Source organism: Procambarus clarkii, chromosome 30, assembly GCF_040958095.1.
Source record: "Procambarus clarkii isolate CNS0578487 chromosome 30, FALCON_Pclarkii_2.0, whole genome shotgun sequence".
NCBI classification, from domain to species: Eukaryota; Metazoa; Arthropoda; class Malacostraca; order Decapoda; family Cambaridae; genus Procambarus; species Procambarus clarkii.
This window is the reverse complement of record NC_091179.1, coordinates 17613367-17640959: the sequence shown is the minus strand read 5'-3', so window position 1 is coordinate 17640959 and position 27593 is coordinate 17613367. Positions and strand designations below refer to the sequence as shown.

Below are 27593 nucleotides of genomic sequence, written 5' to 3'. Positions count from 1 at the left end.
TGGGTTGTGGTGGTGTATGGGGAGGGTGGGTTGTGGTTGTATATGGGAGGGTGGGTTGTGGTTGTATATAGGAAGGTGGTATATGGGAGGGTGGGTCGTGGTGGTGCTCCGATAACAAAGGAGACTGAAGAATGTGGAGGGAAGAACAAGGAGAGAGAGACTAGATGAGGCTGGTTAAGGAGTCCGTGTTCCAACCTCATTTCATTATTATTTTCAGCCTTATGGCGTTTTGGGGGAAGAAGGAGGGGAAGGTAACTTCTTTTAGATATAAATGTGTTCATTTCTGGTGTGCGCGCGCGCGCTCACCTACATGTACTCATCTAGATGTACTTACACGGTCGAACGTTCTAAAATTGATGCAATGACTAATTTCTCACGCATTTACATTTAAAAAACTTTGAAATTAATTTGCCTCTACGACTTCTACGTCTAATCTATTACACTTATTATCAGCTCTAACACAGTTTTTTCTGACGTCTCTGACTCCTTTGAGTCTATAGTTTCCAGCCATGACCCCTCGTGCTGCTCCTCCTAGCTGTAAACAATGCTGCTTTGTCAACTTTGTCAGCTCCCTCTTAGGTCTTCTATGTTATGTCCCCCGTATCTCGTCTTTCCTCCAGTACGGACGATGGAGTTTTGTGGGTGTGTGGGCGTTTTGTGGGTGTGTGGGCGTTTTGTGGGTGTGTGGGCGTTTTGTGGGTGTGTGGGCGTTTTGTACAGTGGGATGGGCCTGTTCTCTGTCTTTCCTCATAACTCGCTCCCTTCAAGCCCAGGAAGGTCTTTCATATTGTTGTATCTTTTTCCAGTTTCTTCTTTTTTACGTAGGGGGTTCCATGCTGGGGCTGCATATTCAAGAGTGGGTCTCACCTTCGTTATATATAGGACCTGAAAAACTCCCTCGTCCAAGTTTCTAAAGAATACACTGACGTTGGCCAGTATACCATATGTAGCAGTTGTCCTGCTAATGTGGGCTCCTGGCGTCAGATTTAGAGTTATGTTCATTCACAGAGTTAGGTTAGTACATTGTAATTTGTACGTTGTGGCATATCAAGAGACGGCCTGGTTAAACCAACCTGTTTCTCCAGCATGCGATCTTCCCTCCCTCCCTGAAGGGTTTAAAATCATTTCGGTAATCTAAAAATACGGCGACCGTCTTCCATTAGTCCTTACACGCGTGTCCGAATCATTATCACGTCTGGCTGGCAATATAGAAATTACCTCCAAAATATGATCCCAAACCTGACAAATAATTTCAGACAGCTTTATTACGATGAAGTGAACGTTAAACTACATCTAAAACGTTTATCTGACTTATAACAGCCAATAATCGGGCAACCGACGCTAAATCCAGAAATTATACCGATTATTCTGGACACATGGTGGGATAATTCATATTTATTAACTGTGGAAGCTACTGAGGGGAGGGAGAGGAAAGAGGAAGAGAAATGGGGAAAAGGGGGGGGATAAGAGGAAGAGAAAGTTGATAAGCAAGATTCAGAAACAGACAGTAAGAGAGCACGGAGTGATTTACGAGTTGCAGAGACTGAAATTAGGTGTCGGGGAGCAGGAGGCAAGTCCGATGATGTATGGCCCTAGTGCCAGCCTGAGGCCACCGCTGCCAACCTGGTCTCTCTCAGGCGTCCTGGTTTATGGCACACATGTATTTTCCCCACACCTGCCTGCATCTGTGCTTTTCTCCACAACCAGGTTTATGTACACATTCCCATGGATGTATCTGCACGCACTTCTCTCTTGGTTACCTTCCCACTTGTCTATGTTTATAGGTCTTCCTCAGTACCTGTGAGGGAGTCTATGGCTACGGGGGGACACTAAAAAAAAGCCCCGAAATCATCTCAAGATAACCTCAACATTACTGGTTCACGCCTGGGATAACCTCGACTTGTCAGAAGCATGTCCGAGCCTAATGCTTGGAGTGTCACTAACCCAGATGTTCTTACTGAACGTTGGGTTTTATACACACAATTTGGCGTCCAGAGAATGTATCAAGGGTATGGTTAAGGCATTTCACGATTGTAATATCCTGAACGGTGCCCTCGTGCAGGGTACCACGCGCCCCTGAACGATTAGAGTGTCGAGTAATTAGTCGTGGTAATTAGATCACCCTCTCAATGCCTATCCCAAACTGCAAGGGGGTCAGTAGGCCTCCCCGCTCCCCCACACCCTATTTACGACCAGAGAGGCCAGCAACAGTTGTTGTTAAGCCGCGGCAAACCTGGCACCAGCCTCATTTACTTAATGGGGGGGGGGGATGGGGGAGTGGGTTATAGGGGGGGGGGGGGGAGTGGGTTATAGGGGGGGGGGGGACTGTGCTAAAGTGGGATGAGGGTTATCTGTGCGAAAGAGGAGGGAAATGAGGTGTGACCTTCCCCGTCTTTGTGTGAAAAGTCTCAACCACTCTTCAAAACCTGCAATCTCTCCTCAGGTCACCTACCCCAATACTAAAGATAAACTCAAGATCTCCACCACCTTTTATGAAGGATGAGAAAACTATTTTCGTTACTCGAATATAATGCAAATACATAACATTCGCAACAGTGCCTGCTTCACAATCAGGAATGACCACCATTTCCACGTCTTTAAGCGGAAACAAATGGGCATTCACTCGAGAACATTCGCTCCTTGCTCCTGTGCGAGTGCAAGAATGGAAGAGACAGGAAAGTAAAGAAAGCGAGGGCGCTAAGAGTAGTGTTTGTATGACTGAAAACATCTAGAGCCTAGCTAAATAAAATAAATGCGCACGAGAGAGAGCATCTGTCTGTGTGGTCATGTTACAGCTGCCTGTAAACCTACATTTGGACACATTAACATAATTTTACCAAAATTTGCATGATGGTAGAGCCACCAGAAGTGTGGGGAGGGGATGGAATGCCTCAATACACCACAAATTATAGTGCTTTAGGTAAAGCCATGGGTTTCCGGAAGTATCAGCTATGGTAGCCTATTAAACAAATTTTCATTCAGGAGTATTATTAGATCATTGTTTTAGTCTGCCGACTTAACACTTCTTTTGTATTCTTTAAGTCTGTTATTAAGTGTACGGCCAGTTTACTTTGGCGAAACTGGCCGTACACTTAATTATTAGATCAGTTATGGTAGCCTAATAAATAAACTTTCATTCCGGAGTATTATTAGATCGCTACTATGTGTCAGCACCGAGTTCTCAACACGTCAAGTAAAGCTTTTCGCTGTACACAACCTTCATCCACACAGTCCGAGTGAAGGCCAGTTGTGGGAATGTTACGTGTAGTGAGAATATTACAACTATATAGACTGTGTATAGAGACGACGTTACAATGATGGTGATTTTGAATAAGGAAGTTGTACAGTGTGATAATTGGGAGTGTAAGTTATGTACATTGATTGCCTCGGATGCGTGGCGAAAGATTTACACTGAACTGAAACATGTCTATAGTTCAAGCAGGATCTCTCAGTGTCTATTGTGACGATAATCTCTTTCAAGAGAGATTGAGCCTGCTCTTCCCTACAAAGTACGTAAAAGCAAAAGATAATATAGAAGATACGTCCAGCAAGTATCGCCAAACGTTTTGCCCAGAGAGCAAATCGTACCCAGCACACAGTGACACCTGCTAGCTACCGCCACCGTAAACCAGCAAACTACTTGTCCTTTGCCTGCCTGTCGCTGATTGGCTGGTGTCCCGTCGCACCTGCCCTCCGCCCTCCGCCACAAGTTGATGTCTGGGCTGCAGTGGCCCAGTATTGTCAGAATATCTCAGTGCTCCTTGCAGTTGACATCTCTCGCTGGTAGACTAAGCCTTGGCTTTCGTGTACTAAGGGAGGTGGCAGCTCGAAGCCAATATTCCAGCTCCATTCATATTTATTTTGCTATCACTGTAACTCACTTGTCTTAACGTAACTTTTCATTTGCCAGTGATTATTCATATTATTTTGTTTGTTGACTTGTCCTTTATATTTTTTATGCTTAACTTTATTCATGTCTTGTTTTTTTAAAGTAATTAAAATTTCATTGTTAAATTTACTTGTGTTTTGTGTGTCTTCCCATTACCTTACCACAGACGAAAGTTCCAGCTTTTCTCTTTTTTTTCTCTAATGTGACGAGGCCCTGCCCCTAGCTTTTGAAACAGTCGAACACCAACGCTTTACCGTCACACTATAAAAAGCAAACATTAACTAACAAAAATGTAAACAAAGAAAGCTCCTACCCACCAAAATCGAATTCGTCTCGCGCACGAACACGAACAACTGCACAACAAATCCACTCATGATCCTCACAAATAAACCCAGCGTTCGAGTAATCCACTTTGTCGATCCGATGATTGTTCCACCAACCGAGCGACAGAACTGCTCGCTGATTGGCGGGTGGACGAGTCAGTGACCCTATCAGCGCCTACCCCTCCTGTTCGTATGATGGAGGACAGCAGAGAGCGAACAACTCTGGCTCATGTTAAAGCTGTTGGAGACTATACTTTTGTGATATATGAGTATGCAAATGAACTGGTAAAATTTCAATATGATTGTTTCCGTCTCTGGTATCCTTAAATATAGATTAGGGAATTAATATGTCTAAAAAAATGGCAATGACTTTGTATATGCATTCACTTCGTAGGAAAGGTCTGAAAAAATTACCTTAAAGGGAAAGGCATGGAAATTAAGGTTAATTTTTTAAATTAAACTAAATTAATTTTTATTTAGTTTATTTAAATTTAATTCTAAATTAAAAACTAATCAATTTTTTTAAACCTTTAAAAATTTTAGTTTAGGCAAGATCTTTAAGGAATATCCTAGAAAGATTCCCAGAAAGAGGTCACCTTATAAATTGGCAACGAGACAGAGCAAAACAAAGAGAGTCTGAACATGATTCAATGGAAGCTTCTTTACCCTTTGAGGCCGGGGACCCACTCGGGCCAGGGGACCTAAGGTTGAAAAAGGGTAATATAACGGGTCTAGAAAAACATTTGTAACCAATCTCAAGAGAAAAATAATAATAAACTACATCACTTAACAATCTCAGAAGCTAGTACAGAAACAAATCCACAAGGGCCGTGACGAGGATTCGAACCTACGTCCGAGAACATCCCAGACGCTGCCTTAATCGACTAAGCTATGACATGTATAAGAATTGCAACCAGAAATTCTACTGAATTTACTTGGATCCTGCAGCCTCTCCGAAACAAACCAGGATTTTACACATTTCTGTGTAGTGCAGACACCATCTTATTCTTATCTCTCCTGCAAGTCTCGCGTAGATCATTAAAATATCACATTACCTACGCTTGTTTTAACTTACTAATATACTTAAAAGACAAAACATTAACCTCGACTACTAGCAGACACCTTAAAGGAAAGTCCCATGAAATCCTTTTCCATACACTTTGCAGAAAAACATAACTTTTGAAACAAATCCTATGTAAAAGCGCCTTACCCAACCACCGACCCAGTCACCACCCACCACAGGAGACGGTATAGCGCAAGTTCATGTACTACTTGCAATTGCCGACAAGACTCCCAGGAAGAACAGCCTATTTGTCAAGAGAATAGGCTATTAAGCGACAACAACTTGCCAACTACAGCAGTGCCGGCCCACTCTATTCATCCGATTTCTTCAATCCAGTTTCTCAACATGACTAAACCACTCCCTCCCACTGTATCTCGCTCCTCTACCGAAGCTTTATTGATAGCAAGTCAACCTACTACAGCCACTATAGCCTACAAAACCAGACAGGAAAACAGCCTATTCCTCAAGAATCTCAGTCAGTCATTAATTGATAAGGACATATCTCCTATCTCAACATCACCAAGTTTACTTGCAGAATGCTCTCCAACTGAAAACCAAGATCTCAAACACCAGTGACGCCAACAGCATAGAGACGAGAAGGCAAGCCTTCAAGACAACGACGAAAAAAAGAGTGAAAGAATAACTGTCATGCCAAGAAAGTAGAACAAAATACAGAGAAAGAATGAAGAAAGAATTTAATAAGAACGAAGATAATTCACCACCGTCCCTCTTGAATAGCGCCACGCTCCCTGTCGTTCCTCAGTCAAGTCTGTCATAAGCCCACCAGCTGGGTCAAGCCCTGGGGCACTTTTCCTTCTACAGCGATTCCTCTCCAAGCTATTCCTCAACTATACCCACCCTTCCCGCTCACCCAATAGGTATTTTGACTTGACCTTAGTCATTCACACACACACACACACACACACACACACACACACACGTATAATGCAACAATAAATTGTTGCATTTACGGTCTATCCTAAAATACAATTGCTGTCATTAGTTCCAATATTACTGCTCTTACAATACATTCCCATCTGATTTTTAATAACTAGTATTATGACAATTATGAATATTACTCCTAGAATTAGTTTCGTAACTGCCAGCATTCTCAAATACGCTTGTTGGTTCTGAAGTAGCTGGTACGAGCCTCATAACTACAGCTACTACGTCAGCAAAATTGCCACCGACATCAACACCTTGCCCAGGACCGCCATTACTCTACCATTGTTGTTTAAGATTCGCTACCCGGAACAAAAAGTTTCAAGTAGCACGGGCTATGGTGTACTCTACCAATCATCCTGCAACATTCGTCCGTGTCTCGCCATCGGACGAATACACAATACCCTTAAAGCCAGCATTTACCAAAAACAAAACACTAACCTAACCAGAAACGCACGAACACAAGTCACCCACCAAACAAAATCAACAGATGCATAGAAAAAATTTAATTTTGCGAGCCGCTACTTTTCATAGTACTTTGTACGTTGGGGATCATAACTTACAAAATGAGATATTAATTTTGAGGACAGGAACTTACACCCCGCTTATAGCCTCGCTGTATTAGGTTTTGACCATATACAGTATATATTGTTGACCATATTTAGCGTTTTCTGTCCTTGTGTTAATTACAAAAGAGCATAGACAACCTCTGAATGTAGTCAAATCATCTACATTACACTTATAATTTGAATATTACACTTATAATTTGAATATATTAATAATTTAGCTATCGTTGCTAATACCAAGGCCCGAATGAATATTAATTCCCGATGGTGGGAACACGAAGCCTATTGCACAGACCAAAGACAATTTAGGCTTCTTTCGAGGTCTACTCTAGGTCGAACCACTGACCATCTCCAGGACAGTTACCCAACTCCTGCATACTTATTTACTGCTAAGTGAACAGACGCATTAGAAGAATGGAAACGTGCCCAACCATTTCTGTTCTTCCCAGGAATCTAACTAGCATGTCTAAACATTTATTTTTTCGATTAATTAAAGAGCAACACTAATAGAAAAATTATCTGGCGATCAATCATGCCTATTCTAACCTTACCTAACGGGCTTTGAGCTAATTAAAAAATACTTTTGTTGGAAACCAGGTCGAAATATTCGTATACCCAGCTGTGTATATGAACACAAACCAAGTCACATTGCAACGGTCTAAGTCTATGCAATACAGAAAACTGACAAATCCACCTCTGCCATTACTCCAATAGTACGCCGCAAAGTTATTATATAATGTTAGTGCGTCAATGTATTACAAGTGGCGAAGATCCGTATTGTTCATCAAAACACACCAGTTACCAATGAACCAAGCAAGGGAGTGCAAAACGGGTGCCGGGCAATAGGGCGAAAGACGCGAGAGGTGCAAAGCAATCTATGCAACTTGGGAAGTACCCCACGAATGCAGAGGAATTTACCAGGACAGTGCAACACGCAAGGTTTGGCATGCTTAGATGCCATATATACAACACACGAGGCGCCACTCCAGTATAATACACCAGACCATAAAGTGCTCCGCGTATTAGTAGTTTCATATAATTTATTGTTTCCCAATGATTTCTCCAATATCAATGTTTATTTTATATAAATAAAATTATAAATAATTTCTTTACAACTTAAAATACTTTATTTGTTCAATTATGTTTCCTGGGATAGTATTTATATTTTAAGCAGCTCGACTCGTAGATTCATTAATTTACCACCTACTGCAACTTGCGAACTCTGAGCTGGAACTGGGTCACGATCTCATACTATATTATTGAATGCCCAGTTATTAGACCTTTCAAACCTTCAGGCATGAGCTACAGGTCTGGAGCTTAGCAATTACTTTATTAATTCTTGTAAGCTTGAGGATATCATCATAATGCATCCAAAGTTTGCCAGTGCAGAGGCTACTAATCACAGGGGCCCTGTATGACTAACCTTCCTGTATGATCGGGTATCACACACACACCATGCAGTCCTCTTCATATAGCCTAGGGGGGGTAGATGAATACATGCAGATGTCCCTCTATGTTAATACAGAAATAAATGCCGTATCTATGCCATTTTCCCCAGTGACTTGCTAATTTCTCCTTGCAATAACTGCCTAAACTAACCCGTGTTGGTGTCATAACTATGCAATTGTTCCTCGTCTATCTTATTTTTATTTTCGTCTTACATGACACTTTTACCCCCTCCCGTCTCAGTATGGTCTATTCCACACATTTAACGTCCCACCACCCAACACCTAAAATCACGTTTTTGTTTTTCCACGATTTCCATTCCATTATATTTATCCTGCCAGCCGGAGATCCTTCCCGACAACTTCCTATTTTTCCCTACACCTTTCAAGTTTATCCTGGCTTAATTTTTTTTTAGCCGACCTTTTCATCAGCATTAATATTTTAAAATGCTTTATAGAAGTGGATTCACCCCCCCCCCCCTAATATTTCGTACTATATACATGCTCGCATGACCTGTTGTCTATAAAATTTGTTCAAGTGAAGTTCATAGCTTCTAATATCAGTTTGTATTCAGTAAAAGTATTCAATATAAATATTAAATTTGGCGAGATATGAGTGCCGACTAAGGCAATTCATCTAAATTTTAATACATACATTATTTATCAGACAAATTGAGAACAAGGCATAATTAAGGCCCGCTGTTCAGTATTACCGACCAGACGGGCTCCCGTTTCTTACGTATGGTTCGAATATCCTTCTGAAACCAAGAGCCATCGCTACGAGAATACAAAGTCGCCAATTTGAGAAGCGATGCCTATTTTAAATGTAGAATTACGATTCTGAGCGCTTGGCCGTCAGTCAGAGAGCGATACTGTTGGCTCAAGAGCAAGGCTGCCGTTATAGCAAGTATTACCGATTCCTTAAATATGGTTACCACTTTGAGAAGATTTTTAATGAATGATAGGTCTTGAGAGTAAGAGTGTCACGCCAAATGTTGGTTTCTGTGATTTAGATTCTTGGGCACGAAAACCTTCTGTTACATTTACTTGCTATTGTCAAAGCTCCGCCAGTACAAGAAAATAAAGCCCATGTATAAGCGATTATCTGCAAAATCATAACTTTTAATACGAGATGCTGTTGTGCAATTTGCAGACTTTTATTTAAGTGGTAAGAGTAATTAAAAATTATTCAACATATATAGTCACCTCAATGAGGTTTCTCATTCACTTACCTCTGCTGTAGCGTGTATACCAACATAGGCAGTTCTTGTGTAAAATATATCTAGCTCCAAAGTCACGTTAACAGCCAAGAAACCGTTATATTTTTCACATATTAATCGTCATTTGTAAAAAGTTTCTCTTCACTTGAAAATTGCCCACCCCGCACAAGTGATCAACAGGTAGCACTCTCCAGCGGGACAACACCCACCTCACACCACTGCTGCACCACAACTGACTTCCTCGGCCCAAATCACCTCCAGGTGAGCCTCCCCAACATGTCGTACGCTTCAAGCATAGTTTTAATTTATTATAATGATTTAATTCTTTACGGAGATGGGTACATACTCAATTTCGGGCGTTTCTGCCCGAAACGCTTTGCGTAATAGTGGCTTTAGGCTTTGTATGTACTACTGTAGCTCTATCTATAAATAAAGGTCCCCCTCTTTTACCTCTATTTTTATTTGTACTCAACACATCTTATTCTTTTTACCCATTAGTTTTAAGCTTTAGTCATTAATGTTTTTCCTGCCCGAAACGCTTTGCGTAATAGTGGCTTTAGGCATTGTATGTACTAGCTCTATCTATAAAGCCAACAAACTTTGTAAAATCTCTTTATGTATGTACCTTACCTAAATAAAAATTATTATTATTATTATATTATAATTATTATTATTATTATTATAAAATATTATTAGACTTCTAATGTGTGAATTGGCTAGTTCACACATCGTTTGACTGTTGACAATCATAGACTATGTATGAGATACTAACTAAAATAAGAACGTGTTCAGCATTATCTAATTTATTAATGTGGTTTTTCTGCGTACTTGGATCAGTGTTTTCGTTAAAATTTGAGAATATACTGTATATATATATATATTCTGAAGATGTATTAATATACGAAAGTACTTAAAGAAATTCTTGTTTCAGTTCTTCCTCGGTGGTCTGACACTCACATTTTTCACCACATGTTAATTTTCGTGATTTACACCTTATATACATACATACATGCATATATATATACATACATGCATATTATATATATATATATATATATATATATATATATATATATATATATATATATATATATATATATATATATATACATATACATACAAGTAAATATTGTTTGCTGTAATAATGAGACCAAACAGTTGGTGACGAGGATGCGCTGGATCAACATATATTGAAATTAATTGCGCTGCAGGCGTCAATAAAATATTGAATAACGTTAACAAAGAAATGTATATTGGGACGCCATTTTGCGTTAAAATAGCCTCTATATAAACTCTTAAGGCGAATATGATTCTGTTAATTAATTAGTAATAAGCCGGCGGCTTTAATATAAAGTATCATCAAACAAGATGGGAAAATTAATATGCGATTAGAGATAGCAAAAAAACAGAAGAGGATAGAGAAAGGAGTATTGAAGCATCTCAATTCCTACCCCTTTGTGGACCTCCAGACCTGTACTCACCTAGTTGTGCTTGTGAGGGTTGAGCTTCGGCTCTTTGGTTCCGCCTCTCATTCGTCAATCAACTGGAGAAAACTGGAGCCATATCTTCCACTTGTGGAGCTAACTCGATTGGCCGCCGTCTCAGTAGATCTATATAACAGAAACAATTCCCCGGTGTTATCTACTGACTTCAGCAGCCTTGTTGCTCCATATAATAGCAACAGCTGGTCTAAGGTGAAAGGTTGAGCCACATCGTACGGCCGGCGGGGCGGCGCCATGAGCGGTGCCGGGGGCGGCCCTCAGCAACACCCACTGGGTATGTCAGTAATTACCTCAGTGTCGTAAAAAAAAAATTCCCTCCGTTTTACAAGAAACTTCCAGGAAAAGTGTATTTTTGTGAGCCATCTCAGCATCTTACCTTGAGGTGGTTCCGGGGCTTAGCATCCTCGCGGCCCGGTCCTCGACCAGGCCTCCTCGTTGCTGGGCTAGTCAACCAGGCTGTTGGACGCAGCTGCTCGCAGCCTGATGTATGAACTACAGCCTGGTTGATCTCGTATCCTTTGGAGGTGCTTATCAGAATCAGAACTCGGCACAGTGAAACTCAGGCTCCGGTGGAACAAATGGTTGAGCATATTTTTGGTGATAGGAACTCATGCCGGGCTAAAATTATTTATTTACGAGTAATATAGTTAAATTAATTAATAGAAAATTATACACCATAGATATATAAAGTATTATACGTAAATTAACCGTAAACTAATAAAAGCCAAATTTTATAAGATTAATCTTATCATTAGATTAATTAATCTTATCATTAGATTAATTAATCTTATCAATATATCTTATTTTCTTAATCTTAAATAATTAATAGATTAATTAATGTAATGACTGATAACCGAGACCTGCGGGTTTGGGGGGTGCGTCGTAACCCCCCCCCCCCAGTACTATAGACTACGGACCAAATTCACGAAGCAGTTACGCAAACACTTACGAATCTATACCTTTTCTCAATCTTTGGCGGCTTTGTTTCCAATTATTAAACAGTTAATGAGCTCCGAAGCACCAGGAGGCTGTTTATAACAATAACAACAGTTGATTGGGGAGTTTTCATGCTTGTAAACTGATTAATTTAATAAATGTAACCAAAGCCGTCAAAGATTGAGGCAAGATGTTCACGTTCGTAAGTACCTGCGTAACTGCTTCGTGAATTTGGCCCTAGGTCAGCCACCTCCATAATTACAGACTATTCATGCACTTGGTCACCTCATGAGTGGCTTAATCTTCATCAATCACGTCCATTAACCTCGGAGTATACATAGCAAACTGGGCGTAGTTTGCTTATGTACTGCCTTGTACATTGCCTATACGCTAGAGCAGGCCAACTTATTTTATTTGTATTAACTTTCTAATATTGCAAATGAGCACTTAAGTCTTGTTCTCCCGAATCTCGATGGTGACCAATAAAATATTACACATTTGAGCTAAAGAATTAAGTTGATGACATAAATTTTAAAATTGGATCTAAATACAAAGCGTGTAAGCGTTACTGTAGGCTACGCAGCCTACACTCTCATCACCAATGTTCTTACATCTATCGGGTGAGAAACATGGATATAGGGAAAGACTTTCAGATATTTTATCATTACATTTAAAGCGACGTGTATTGGATCAATCTTTAAAGGACAATATTTTCACAGAAACTAATCAACAAATCCATAAGGGTCATTAATGAGGGTTCGAACCTATGCCCAGAGTGTTCCCAGACGCACTCTAGTTAACTGTACCAGGACATGGTCAAAGGAATTGCACCCTGGAGTGCTACTGCACCCCACGAGGGTGCCGAGGCTTCAACTGAAGTCTAACCGGGGTTTCTCTCTCACACACATACACACACACACACACACACACACACACACACACACACACACACACACACACACACACACACACACACACACAGTCGTGGTGTCCCGTCTTCCCAGCACTCTTATATGACAAAGAGTGCTGGGAAGACGGGACACCACGAGCGTAGCTCTCATCCTGTAACTACACCTAGGTAATTACACTTTGAAATGTTATAAGTAACACACGATCATCAATTTGAAATGGCGTTCCCTGATCACAGGAGAAGAGAGCATGGCAGCGATCAACAGGATAAGCACAGACACGTGTGAGGGGAAACATGATGGGCTCACACAAGTAGAGGGAAGTATATTAAAGTAGATGCAGGTGAGGGGTAAACATGCAGGGGCGTCACATGTGAGGGGAAACATGATGAGACGTGAATACGGTGAGACACAGGTGAGGGGAACCAGTAAGAGGACACCACAGGTGAGAATAGACGAGTGAACGCAGTTGAGGGGAGATACAGGTGGTAACAATCACTTACAAGTGACGATTACACACAAGTGGAAATCTCATTCAAGTGAGGGGGAGGCAAGAGTCAGGTGAGGGGACAAACACACAAGTGGGGGGGGGGGAACATAGAGGTAAAGGGATTCAGAAGAGAGGGATTTTTCATAGCTGTTGAAAGAGGATTGTGTAGTTAATCTGAAGGGATTACCAGTCCCTCCGACCCCCATCATGGGCAGTATAACCCCTTCTTCCCACGTCTCCCTCTCACACTTAGTCCCGTAATATTATATATTATATATATATATATATATATATATATATATATATATATATATATATATATATATATATATATGACAATGTCAGACCACGGAGGAAAAATGAAACAAGAATTTCCTTAAGTACTTTCGTATATTAAATACATCTTCAGAAGGTCCTTCTGAAGGTCCTTGACCTTCTGAAGATGTATTTAATATACGAAAGTACTTAAGGAAATTCCTGTTTCATTTTTCCTCCGTGGTCTGACATTGTCACATTCTTAATCACGTGTTTATTTTCGTGATACACACACACACACACATATATATATATATATATATATATATATATATATATATATATATATATATATATATATATATATATATATATATATATATATAACTTCCGGGTACCCCTTTACTGCTAGATGAACAGATGCATTAGGTGAGAGAACATGTGCCCAACCCGTTCTGTCCCGCCCAGGAATCGAACTCGGCATTGTCAATTGTGAGTCGAGAGCCTAGCCACTGGACAGGTCCTTACTAAACATGGAGCCAGAAAAACGATCCTACAGTGCCAGTGTATTTATATCTTTTCTTCCTTTCACTGTCCTCGTGGGCATTTATCTGCTCAGTTCCCCATTGTCGGAGACAGGAAGCCTCTTAGGCTAACCAAGTTCCCTAAGGCCGACGACTGATCGACCTTCCCCAAGATGCAACCCACAACATTCAACTAACTCCCAGGAACCTCATTACTGTTGTGTGTGTATGAACAGCCATTTTCCCTGTTCGAGAAACGACGATCTTGGGTACAGTTGGTTGTGAACGCTTCAAGTTGAATTGTTGTAATTTGTTTTGCTCCGAGTACGTCTTCTGTGACCTTAGCAGGAGACCTGGGGCCAGATTCACGAAAGCACTTACGCAAGCACTTTTGTGTACGGACGTGTACATCTTTCCTCTATCTTTGACGGCTTTGGTTACATTTATTAAACAGTTTACAAGCATGAAAACTTCCCATTCAACTGTTGTTATTGTTATAAACAGCCTCCTGGTGCTTCGGAGCTCATTATCTGTTAAATAATTGGAAACAAAGCCGCCAAAGATTGAGAAAAGATGTACAGGTTCGTAAGTGCTTGCGTATGTGCTTTCGTGGATCTGGTCCCAGCTCTAAGGCCAGCCAGGTGACCTAGTATCACTAGATGTATAGCGAGCGAGCGAGTATGTTTATGAAGTGTCTGTGTAAACAAAACAACAACAACAGTACACACAGAAATTATAATAGCGTGATATATCAAATAAACACATCCACAAGCGCCGTGATGAGGGTTCGAACCTACGTCCGGAATAATTCCGGACGTAGGCTCGGGACACTACTACTTCAGCAGTTTATATCCAGGATAGGCTACAGAGTGACGAGGAATACTGTGTACCAACTCGCCCATGTGGCGTCCGTTGCTAATTGATGGTAATTAACCGGTTGCCTGCTCCTGATCAGTCCTCAGGGCCTTTTAACTCATTAAAGCCCTTTTTAACAAAGCAGTTTAGGGACAATTATACTTAATATATCATCCCATGTGGCAGCAGGTCAGATATAAATAAATTATTTGTGGACTATTTCATCAGTGAATGTTGAACGTTGTTAAAGTTTGTATTAGTACTCCCGCAGCTAACATGACGCCCATTACCGGCATCCAGTTAATGAGGTTTACAAGCACCGGTATGAAAAAAGTTATTTATGGGAATGGACGCTTGAAATATACTTTTCCCTATACTGAGTATGTATAGGGGAACTACCGTGCGCTAGTCAGGTGCTTCTATGGTGGTGAAAGTTGGGACAACTCTAAATTCACACGAGAAAGTTGAAATACTAATTTTACCCCCAAATTGTAATAACAATTTAAACAAATAGTTGATTTGTCCAACTTATCGTTATGGCCACATTGTTATATACTTTTAGGTACCGTTGAGGGCACTAAATCTCTCTCTAGTGGCCTCGATGGGGATTGGAAGCCGGAGGCTTGTCAAAGGTTCCCTCATGTTTTTGAGGATTTATTCGAACTGGATTGTAATGACATATTACGGCTTCGGCGGATAGCCGCGAAGTACATAACCCCATTTGCCACCACTCTGGCCACCCTGGCCACACTGTTGTACCACCACCACCCTGACCACATTGTTGTACCACCACCACCCTGGCCACACTGTTGTACCACCATGACCACACTGTTGTACCACCACCACCCTGACCACACTGTTGTACCACCACCACCCTGACCACACTGTTGTACCACCACCACCATGACCACACTGTTGTACCACCATGACCACACTGTTGTACCACCACCATGACCACATTGTACCACCACCACCCTGACCACACTGTTGTACCACCACCCTGACCACACTGTTGTACCACCACCACCCTGACCACACTGTTGTACCACCACCCTGACCACACTGTTGTACCACCACCCTGACCACACTGTTGTACCACCACCCTGACCACACTGTTGTACCACCACCACCCTGACCACACTGTTGTACCACCACCCTGACCACACTGTTGTACCACCACCCTGACCACACTGTTGTACCACCACCCTGACCACACTGTTGTACCACCACCCTGACCACACTGTTGTACCACCACCCTGGCCACACTGTTGTACCACCACCACCCTGACCACACTGTTGTACCACCACCCTGACCACACTGTTGTACCACCACCATGACCACACTGTTGTACCACCACCACCATGACCACACTGTTGTACCACCACCCTGACCACATTGTTGTACCACCACCATGACCACATTGTTGTACCACCACCACCATGACCACACTGTTGTACCACCACCCTGACCACACTGTTGTACCACCACCACCCTGACCACACTGTTGTACCACCACCCTGACCAATGTAATAAAACAGAGCCACTTACCAAGCCGTAATTACGGGGACGCGAGGTCTTACACTTTATGTCCCGCCCACTAGCCTGGTTGTGTCTGCTGCCTTTCACCTTAACTTTCATGACCTTACAATTCCTTCGGCGAACTTGGCCTTAAAGTTGTGGATGGGGGTGGCCTATTGAAGATCCTAATTTGGGTAAAGTGCGGCGTTATGTGAGGAGATTCGAATGCATTAAATTTAAATAAACAAATTTACTACAATCAATAATAAATAAATAAAACCTCGAAGGAAGGAAACAGGACTTTCCTAAGTACTTTCGTATATCATAATACATCTTCAGAAGGATGTATTATCTTTCTGAAGGAAATTCTTCTGAAGATGTATTATTAAATACGAGAGTACTTAAGGAAATTCCTGTTTCAATCCTTCCTTCGTGGTCTGACACTGTCCCATTTTTCATCGCGTGTAATTTTCGTGATTTACATATATATAATATACACACAACAAGTGTTGTGTTAGTTGAGTCTTCAGAGGTTGTATGGCATTCCACCTTGACTTTGAAGTCAATTAACACAACACTTGTACCCCCTATTAGACTGTTTTACAGGAACTTCTTTTCGACGGTTCATAAAATGGAGGAAAGTGTCCTGAAAGATATTATTAATAGGAACGTTATCCCCACAGACAAAAAGCAGAAGATACAATTGACAATTTACTACAAAAACAAGAAAACTGCCAACCTACTCATGAAAATCTCTCAATATGCATATATATATATATATATATATATATATATATATATATATATATATATATATATATATATATATATATATATATATATATATATATATATTAGTTCTGCACTTAAGGAACATGAATTATATTACTGACCCAGAGTAAAATTATATGTTGGCTGCTTTGATGATTTAACTGAGGATGCCTAAAAGTCTTTAATTCTTTGCAGGTGGCCAAGACTAAATCAAAATAAAGTAAAGACATAAGCATCATTATTGCTCAGGGTTTTCACCAGGTGTATTACAGTATACAGATTTCTTTTTCTTTTTCTTTTTTACACTGGTTGGTACAGGAGTAGAAGTCTGACTCCTGTTAGCAGGCTTACAGCTTTCCCTTCCCCATACCTTATGTTAAGTCTTACCTTACTAAGTTTTCCCCCTGAACATGACCCACCAATCAGTTTACAACCAGGTCCCCAATTACTGCTGGGTGAAAAAGAGCAAACAGTTAAGCAGTGGAGCACAGGCTCCACCCTTTGTGGTACGGGCTCGAACCCACATGAAATTACTGACAAGGCACGGAATGAGTATGCTACCAATATGTCACTAAGGACAGCAAGTTCTGACAAGTCTTCAGTTCAATTAAAGTACTGTACAATATAAGTTACTTGCATAAAAGATACTGTGGTTAAGAGTTTTGAAACGATGAATAGGAAACAGATTCTACGGCCTGAGAGCAAGAGAACATGAAGTCACAGGTATAAACTACAGAAACTGGTTTCAATATTACACTAAAGACATTTTCTCAAATATAATGGCTTTCCAATGTTGGAAACAGGAAGCCTGACAGGCTTATTGAGGTCCCCATAGAAGCCCAACCAATGACTGACCATCCCAAGAGATGACAGTCATCTAACTACTGAGTATCTATTTACTGCTGGGTGAACCGAGGTATTGCATGAAAGGAAACGTGTCCAAATGTACCTTTCATTTGTAAATCAACTGTACTACAGGACCCATAATGGTGTCTGGCTTGAATAAACTTTTAGAGAACATTGTACCAAAACCGTATGTGCTTCTGAAATACAGTACTATATGTACAGTATATAAAAGCAGAACCCCATGAGCATGAATCTCTTCCAGAAACTAAAATTAAGTAGTAAATCTACGTTTAATATGCATAAAAGTTGCCATGTAAAGCAGAAAAGAAAAACAAAAAGAACCCAAAGCAGTCAAACATTTGGGACCTTAACATGTTTTGGTAAATAATGAGTTACCCAACAACCAGAATGAGTATTACAAATATTTAAAGTACACTGAATGAATTTCATATATTTATTGCCAAACCACATCTAGATATTACTTTTGTTTAGTAAGATGATAGGCCACCCGATACTCAGATTTATATAAATTTTTAGTACAAATAATGAACCTATTAAAAACTAATTTTAATGTATGCAAATTTTACAGATAGATCTCAGAATCCCAAAAATACTGTACAGGTACATGGGTTTGCATTACTGCAGGCAACATGGACTGTACCTAGTAAGACACTAATAGTTTACTCTCTTCTCATTTTATTCTGAGTGCAATATAAACAGCTCACTTAAAACACAAAGGATACAAAATATGCAACAATAAAGCATTGCTTTTAATCTTTGAATAATTATTCTTACAAACTCTCACACTTATTAGTTATTTATATGATGGCCTCTTCCTGCTCACACCAAAGTTTGTGTTTGGGATTGTTTACAAACCTTTTAATGGTATGACACGTGAGACATGTCACCACCAAGTGCTTCTGTCGTTTTGATTTGTGTCGAACCTTAGCATTTACACCATACACTAATACCATTCCACATCCCTTACACAATGTTCGTTTAATCGCTGGTGCTAAGCGCATGACACAACGCCGACCAATGGCTGTTGCCAAGGCACCAGTCTGTGCTGCAAGTACATGGTTATCAGAAACAGAGGATGGGTTGGAGGTCCCAGTGTCCATGCTGGTCATTGCCCGTGATACTTGGATAAGGTAGTTGATGCGTTCCTGGTTTTCACCAGCTAAATTTTTTTTCTGTTTTTTAGTTTGTTGCAAAATTTGTTTCTCTTGCTGCAAAGTTGGACGGTTTTTCTGCTGTTCTTTTGCTTTGCATTGTTGCTGCTGCTTTGTATTTAACTGTTGCTGTGTATTTGACAGCTGCATACATTTATTTAACTTTGGCTGAAACTGTTCCTGTAACTGCAGCTTCTGCTGCTTGGCTGTTCGACACTGTGGCTCCATTGGTTGTTCGTGCTGTTTTAAACTCTGCTGCTGTTGCTCAGGTGGCTGTTTTGAATAATTTAGCTGTTGCTGTTGTGGAGATTGCTGGTGATGTTTAAATGAATGGTGGTGGTCTGCTATTTGGTGTTGCTGCCCTAGTAGGTGATGGTGGTTTGGTATTTGGGACTCCTGCTTCAGTGTCTGATGCTGCTGTTTTGGTGAGTGAGGCTGTTGTTCCAATGGTTGGTAATTCTGTTTTAATGAATGGCACCTTTCTTCTGGAGGTGTGAGCTCTTGTAATACTACCTGCTGCTGTTGTCCTTCTCCTAACTCAAATGGCTGGCACTGTGAGGATATATGATGCTGCAGTTCTAGATGTTGTTGTAATGACTGACACTGCTTTTCTGGTGGTTGGTGCTTTTGTTCTGATGGTTGCTGCTGCTGTTCTTGGGGCTGGTGCTGCTGCTGTTCTTGTGGCTGGTGCTGCTGCTGAGCCCGTGGCTGGTGCTGTTCCTGTGGCTGGTGCTGCTGCTCTTGTGGCTGGTGCTGCTGTTCCTGTGTCTGGTGCTGCTGCTCTTGTGGCTGGTGCTGCTGTTCCTGTGGCTGGTGCTGCTGTTCCTGTGGCTGGTGCTGCTGTTCCTGTGTCTGGTGCTGCTGCTCTTGTGGCTGGTGCTGCTGTTCCTGTGGCTGGTGCTGCTGTTTCTGTGGTTTTTGCTGCTGTGTTGGTGACTGTTGTTGTTCTTGTGGCTGATGCTGCATTTGAAGTATCTGGCACTGTTCTAATGGTTGATACTGTTCTTGTGGTTGGGCTTGTATCTTGTGCTGCTTTTCTAGTGAATAATCTTGCAGAATTAATGGTTGTTGGTGCTGAAGCTCTGGTGGTTCAGACTGACCAAATGATTGATGCTGTTCTGGTGGCTGCTCGTTCTGTTCTGGTGGCTGCTCGTTCTGTTCTGGTGGCTGCTCGTTCTGTTCTGGTGGCTGCTCGTTCTGTTCTGGTGGCTGCTTGTTCTGTTCTGGTGGCTGCTCGTTCTGTTCTGGTGGCTGCTTGTTCTGTTCTGGTGGCTGCTCGTTCTGTTCTGGTGGCTGCTCGTTCTGTTCTGGTGGCTGCTTGTTCTGTTCTGGTGGCTGCTTGTTCTGTTCTGGTGGCTTATGCTGCTGTTTTGTTAGCTGGTGTTGACAGTGGTCTAAATCCACATTTGTATAGTCATTTTCCCGTGTGATTTCTCCCATTCCACTTAGCTCGGCCATCTTTTACAGCTTGAATTTATGAATATAATTTCCTATATTTCAGCTGATTTCAGAATCCTGTGTTTTTCACTAGTAAGTATTTCTGCAAAGACAAAAATAATACTGTACTTTAAATTCTTGAAAATCACACATTAAATAAATATATATATATATATATATATATATATATATATATGCAGAATAACCACATGTGAAAAATAGAAAATGCTTAACGCGTTTTCGACTAATTTGCCTTTCCTCCACTTATTTTTGGTGGTCAGGTGATCTGCCCAGGCGGATATAAAGATCTGATTAGCAATCTTATCTTCATTCTACTTTGTTCTGATGAAGGCGAATTAGCCGAAAACGCGTTAAGGGGGCGTCTGGTTGGCATCTGGGTCCAAAAATGCAAAAATGAAAACTCATTCGATTTCAATCAAACTTTTTTGACAAGTTCTATATGAAAAGTGTTTCATCTGGTCCAACTTTCAGCATTGTAGCATAAATAGGAAGGGAGAAAAAAAATATTGAAGTAGTTGTGAAAATTATGCAAAAATGGTCAAAATCGATTATCAATCAAAAGTGTCAACTGAAATCATAAGTACAACTCTTTGCTATCACAATAGCATATATTAAACAAATATTATTATTAGTTTAATTGGAAAAAAACTTTAAGGAAAAAAAAAAAAAAAGGATTTTTTTTTCTTTTTTTTTTTTAAATATTTTTTTTTTTTCATTTTTTTTGGGGCGATTTGCATCAAACTTACACACCAGACTGTACGTAAGCCTATCTGTAAGGATGCCAATTTTGGAGAAAATTGGTTGATGTCAACCCCAGCCACAGATTTTAGAACCTTAGACTTTATTCATTTCTGTTTTTTTTTCAATTGACACAAACGTTTACAAAACTCATTCTTTTCTTATTCAATTTACATGAAACTTACACAGTATATGTGGAGGGCATGTCTCTACATTGGGGGGCTTTCATTTTTCTCTAAGTTCATTTATTGATTTTATAATAGCAATAAACATGCCATATTTGCAAAAAATTTTTGGGGAACTTTGAACATTTGTATTAGGAAAACTAAAGATATTTTGGAAATTCTAAATCCCCAAATCCTTTATTATATGCTAATGTGTCAGAAAAGTGTCACAGAATAATTTTATCTGAAACGTGTGTTCTGAAGTGTGGTCTTGAAAATGTGTAAAAAACGTTCAAGAAAAAAAAAAAAAAAAAAAAACTCCCTTTCTATTTACGCTGCAGTACTGAAACTTGGGACAATTTAAGCACTTTTCATATACAACTAGAAAAATAATATTGGCTGACATTGAACAACTTTCATTATAATAACCAGACGCCCCCTTAAGCATTTTCTATTTTTCACATGTGGTTATTCTGCATACTTGGATCAGTGTTTTTGTGATCATTGTTGCATATATATATATATATATATATATATATATATATATATATATATATATATATATATATATATATATATATATATATATATATATATATATGCAACAATGTATAATATATATATGCAGAGTTTTCAGTTATATATATATATATATATATATATATATATATATATATATATATATATATATATATATATATATATATATATATATCATACAGTATTACTTAAAGAATATCTCACAAATTTGTTTTAAGTATTACAGTATCACAAAAAAATTATATAATTTCTTATATATATAATATGGTACTGCAAGATCTGATATTAATATTAATGTACAACATAATATAGTTTTAGATGGCTCCTCCTGTGACCAAGAATCGACATCGGACAACCCCATGTTCAGTGACTTGTTTTACAGAAACCACCAAGCATTATGCTGGTGGATACTGTATTAATGTGCCAGTACAGTTTGGTGTTGTTTTCAATTTACTGAATTTGGAGAAAGACAGTTTTGGTGGTTAAGAAGTAACATAAATAATTATAAAACCTACCTAACCATACAAACTTATGTCAACCCAATCTAACCTAACCTAATGATATATATGGTTTCGAAAATTAGAAAGCAAACTTTGTCAAAGTAACAGTACAGTTTGCATTACTCCAGGTAACCTGGATTGTACCTGGTAAGGTAAGACATTTATAGTTTACTCTCTTCTTTACCCCTTCCCTGGCAACAGTTTCTGACAAATTTACATTCTTTTCTGAAATGAACTTAGCTAGGTGCCTAAAGATCGAACATTTCTCTGAAAACAAAGTTCACGTAATATGGTTTAAATTCTTACAGAATGGTTGCTCATAAATAGGATGAGAGTTTTGTCTATTAACCTGCATTATCAATCTTTGGGTAGACCATGAGACTATCCTCTAATATCCATGAACAGATGGAATATTTACTTTACTCCAGGCATCTCATTTTATTTAGGCTAAAATTATTAATAAATGGACACTCACTAACAGAGTTGAATAGTGTCTTAGCTCTTGTTCCGTTTACAATTGGGGCTTTTAAGTTTTGCCTGGAAGGGCGAGTTTATTGGGCAGCGCCACTCATCCTGTGAGTGGACACACCGCCATAGCAGCATGTACAACATCCCCCAACAAGAAGAAAACCCGCTGAGTTGTTCATCCTGTCACTTGTACCCAGAAACAGCTGGGACTTGCTTAACTGTCTCAAGTGAGCAGCTTATCAATTGGAGTGTTCACAGGTTGGGAGGCTCATTACCTGCCATAAGTGACGATATCACAGACCAGTTCTGGTACATCTCTTACCTGCATCAGAAGGTATGAAGCTCGAATTCTGCTTTAAGGTAGGTCGTTTGTGTGAAGGTTTTCAGTTATATTTTCCGATGACTGCAAGAGTGGTGTTGAAAGATACGTCACTGTTGACAGTTAGGCAAGGCTTTAGTTTTTTTCTTTGAGTTATGATGATGTTTTTTAAAAGGTGAATTACAGTTAGACTTTATGGTAGCACTCCTTGACAGTGCATGCAGTTTGCATGAAAGCTTTTTCCTTCCGATGACTGCACGAGTACAAATGCCAAGAGACACAATGTTGAGAATGACAAGATTTCAAAAGTGTTTGTAGTGTTGTGGTGTAGATAGAGGAGCAGTGACTACATGGAGGTATGTGTTAGAGGAAGACTTGCCACACTGTAGGGCGGGGTGTTGTGTTTATGGCGTCAACTGATCCTTGGTGCTGCGGCCAGACAGTTGTTGTCTGTGTTTGGCTGTTTGTGGCGCCAGGTATAAATGTGTCGCGGGTCAAATGTGGGCCAATTTGTTGGTCGACTGGAGATATTTAGCCAGTGCTTTGACTATTTTATATTTTTCCTTGTAACGAGAGGTCACCTCTTAATATATGCTCGATGGTAAGAGGTATTTAAGTGCGGTAAGTACTTGTTTGTTGTTGTTAAGATTTAGTTACTCGGAACAAAACGTTTCAAGTAGCACCGACTATGGTGAGCCCATAGTGGACTTACCTGGGAATAGTAAATGAGGTAGTTTTCGATTGTTTTTGTCACATGAAAGTGGATGCAGTTGATGACTGCACGAACGAGTAAGCACCTCTTGATAGTAGGTGCAGTTTGCATGAAGGGTTTGTCCTCCCGATGACTGCACCTGTACAGATGTTGGTAGAGGCGTTTATGTTGAGTTTCAAAAGTGCTTGTTGTGTTGTGGTGTAGACAGAGGAGCGGCGACTAAAACAGAGGTGTATGTTAGAGGGAGACTTGGGTAAGGACTTACTAGCGGTGGCAGGGTGCACTGTTGTTGTTAATGGGAGGGGGGGGGGACCACCAGAGAGGGATCGGATGTGTAAAAAACACTTGCTACTCAGTGACAAATTTCCGTTTTCTATGGATGGTTATAAGGGTAATTTCTAAATTTTGTGAAGCTTGGTTGTGATCTAATGATGTGTAGATCAGGAACCTTTAGCCAATGGTTTGACTACTTAATATTTTACATGTAATGAGAAGTTTCACTACATGATCGTTGAATGAAGACCCTCTTTTTTTTATTCTATCTTCTAGTATTGGTATATTTAATGCCTATAACTTATAGCTTTGTCTTTCAGTTCTGGGTGCCATTTAGTTGTATGTCTTTGCTCCTTTCTCCAGTTTGTTGATATGCTCCAATCAAGATATGGGCACCACACAACCGCTGCGTATTCCAGCTTTGGTCTCACAAAAGTCGTGAACAATTTCTTTAGTATTTAGATGGTATTTCACCATCCATGTATTCTTTCATTGTTAAGCGTAGCATAGGCTCCTCGCATAATGTAATTTATGTGATCCTCAGGTGACAGTTTTCTATCCAGAACCACCCCTAGAATTCTTACTTTATCACAATTTTTAAAAGCATTTTCACTTAATTTGTAGGTTGTGTGGGGTCTATTTTCTCCTATTTCACATTTCATAGCATGGCATTTTTTCACATTAAATTCCATTTACCAAGTGGTGCTCCATACACTTATTTTATCCAAGTCTTCTAGCAGAGTGTAGCGAGTTAATCTTATACTCGCTCCATTATCTCATTATCTTAATAGTATAACTAATTAGCACTAATTACAGATAAGCTACAATCCTTTCTCCAATTACAGGTAATGCTCTTCTCATCTTGTTGGAGGAAGCTGAGATGTAATCACCATATAAGCAAGCGATTTGATGAATAGCGGACAGTACAATCTCCAGTCAAGAATGTATAGTACTTGGCGTAGGCAGTTCTAATTGACCCAAGACGCTACAGCTTCGACACAGAGCAGACAGCAGGGTTGCAAGATCTAAACTGCTGAAAGTAGCGAGCTGACAGTCTAAAAGTAGCGAATTTGTAATAAGAGTAGCCCAATATTTTTTTGAAAAATCTGAACTTGAAAAATTCGAAAATTTGGGAATTGAACAGAGAGGCTGTGAGTTAGGTTCTTTTAATTGCCTTATAAAATTTAATGAATTAAAAGGTTTTCGTGCCTTAACATCTTTATATTATGATAATCACGACATATCTGCATTAAAATCAGTGTGCAATTCCGGTTTTGGCCTCCACCGCCTTCTCACTTGTTCCCTTGTAACTTGTAACACTTATATGCTGTGCTTCCTATTTTAACCTGCTATGTTAAATGGGATTCTTGTATTGTGATTTGTGTATTTGTACTCACTGAATTTGTGCGCCCCTAGAGGGACTTGAAGTAGAAGGGGGGGGGGGTTGAAATAGCCTAAGCTACTCTATCCCTTTGAGATGTATTTTTTTATTGTCTCAATAAACATACTTGAACTTGAAATGGACTTTAATGTTTTTTCGGCAGCTTTATTTCCTTAGTTTCCGAGCTGTTTTCTTTACCGTGTATGTTGTAATAAACTATTCCTATATTTACAGTTGTTTCTCCCTGTGAAGATTATTAAACAATGGTGATTATAAGGGCGCGGAAGTTCAGCCTGGCCAGGGCCGCCAGCAGCCCTTGGGCCCGCCCCGGCAGCTCCCAGTCTTTAATTTGGCACCTTTGTGGCACCTTTGTGGCACCTTGGTATAAGCCTAACATGTATAAAAAGACACTGGCTGCCTGTCCCCCCTACACAATGATTTATTATTACCTATTATTTTATCATTTAATTTAAATATTAAATAAAATAATTTATTTAATTATTATAGTAAGTACTTAATAATTTAATAATAAGTAGTAAGTACATAAAAATAATTAAAAAGTACAGTTTAGTCATAGGAGATTCCTAGATTGGAATTCACTACCAAATTTCGATATATCCAAGTATTTTTAATGTGAAATGCTGTTATTATATGCATAAATTGTTGTTTTAATAATATTACGCTTAACCACTTGGGCTGGACGGTAGAGCGACGGTCTCGTTTCCTACAGGTCCGCGTTCAATCCCCGACCGCCCAAGAGGTTGGGCACCATTCCTTTCCCCCGTTCCATCCCAAATTCGTATCCTAATCCCTTCCGAGTGCTATATAGTCGTAATGGCTTGGCGCTTTCACTTGATAGTTCCCCCATCCCCTGAATAATATTACGAGAGCAGTATTTACGGGCTATTCATGCCCGTGCCACCTCTTGGGTGGCTTAATCTTCATCAATCGAGAGCAGTACGTCCTAACCAGACATTATATGATGATATCCTGAACAGTTGATAAATAAAAGTAATTGCGGAACTCCAGTTATCTAATACTTATCATAAATGGTATAAAAAAAACCTTATCATAAGCCAAGGGATTTGTAGATCAGTGTTTAAAGGGAATTCGGAAGTAATAATAACACAGCTGATGCCATCTGTCGGCAGAAGAGAACACTATCAACTGGCTGGTCAACAGTGGCCATAAGATACAGCTTACGCCACCTGTTGACATCAAATTACACCTATAACAAATTCCACAAAATACAACTAACGCCATCTAGTTTTTTTCCAACGCACTATAAATAGCCAAACAGCAACCCATAAGGCGGGTTGTTGTGCTCGGGTAGGAGGTTCCAAGCTCCGCCCACAAGTGGTATGGGGTGCATAATAAATGGCATATCATTGGTAGATATTCTTTGTTGACATTCACACAACAGCCAATCACAGGAAGGGATCAGCTAAAGGCTCCATCCACTTAATAAATCATCTTTATTCAGCACACCATCCTTGCTTATGACATTCTGCTTCAACTTTAATCTACCTTAAAAGTGAAATGTTAAGTATTTAAAAGTATTAATATAGTGATAATTAAATACTGCAGGATGTAACGAGCGTTACAGAAACACGGGCTGGCTACCTGACTTGTGACGTCATCAGTGGGAGTTGCCTCACACAAATAATATCGGCGATACAATGACTCCGTCCTCTTATTGGTCTACATTATTCAGTTAGATGGAAATTTCTGTCTTGTATAAAACAGAAATTGTTGTTCTTTTGTACAACAACAAGGTTCAAATTCAAGTTCAAGTATGTTTCTTTCTAGGGTGT

The 27593-nt window shown here is 39.9% G+C and overlaps 1 protein-coding gene and 1 pseudogene across 4 annotated transcripts; both read right to left on the bottom strand.

Moving 5' to 3' along the window:
• LOC123765469 (uncharacterized) overlaps positions 1 to 9691 on the bottom strand; it is a 95484-nt pseudogene extending 85793 nt beyond the window's left edge.
• A 9119-nt stretch (positions 9692 to 18810) lies between these two features.
• On the bottom strand, positions 18811 to 24519 carry LOC123765467 (involucrin). 4 transcript variants are annotated; one of them, XM_045754069.2, is made up of 3 exons: positions 24391 to 24417; positions 23417 to 23526; positions 18811 to 20766 (listed from the first exon to the last, which is right to left on the bottom strand). In XM_045754069.2, exon 3 carries the CDS (start codon positions 20682 to 20684, stop codon positions 18873 to 18875), a length of 1812 nt encoding a protein of 603 aa, XP_045610025.1. In that variant the 5' UTR covers positions 20685 to 20766; positions 23417 to 23526; positions 24391 to 24417; the 3' UTR covers positions 18811 to 18872. The 4 variants fall into 4 exon arrangements, with proteins under 4 accessions (XP_045610025.1, XP_045610023.1, XP_045610026.1 ...); XM_045754067.2 differs by lacking the exon at positions 23417 to 23526 and having other exon boundaries at positions 24391 to 24519; XM_045754070.2 differs by lacking the exon at positions 23417 to 23526 and having other exon boundaries at positions 24126 to 24407.
• Positions 24520 to 27593: the final 3074 nt, after the last annotated feature.

Excerpts from the sequence above, each read along its gene's own strand:
- LOC123765467 (XM_045754067.2), bottom strand. The coding sequence starts at position 20,684 with ATGGCCGAGCTAAGTGGAATGGGAGAAATCACACGGGAAAATGACTAT.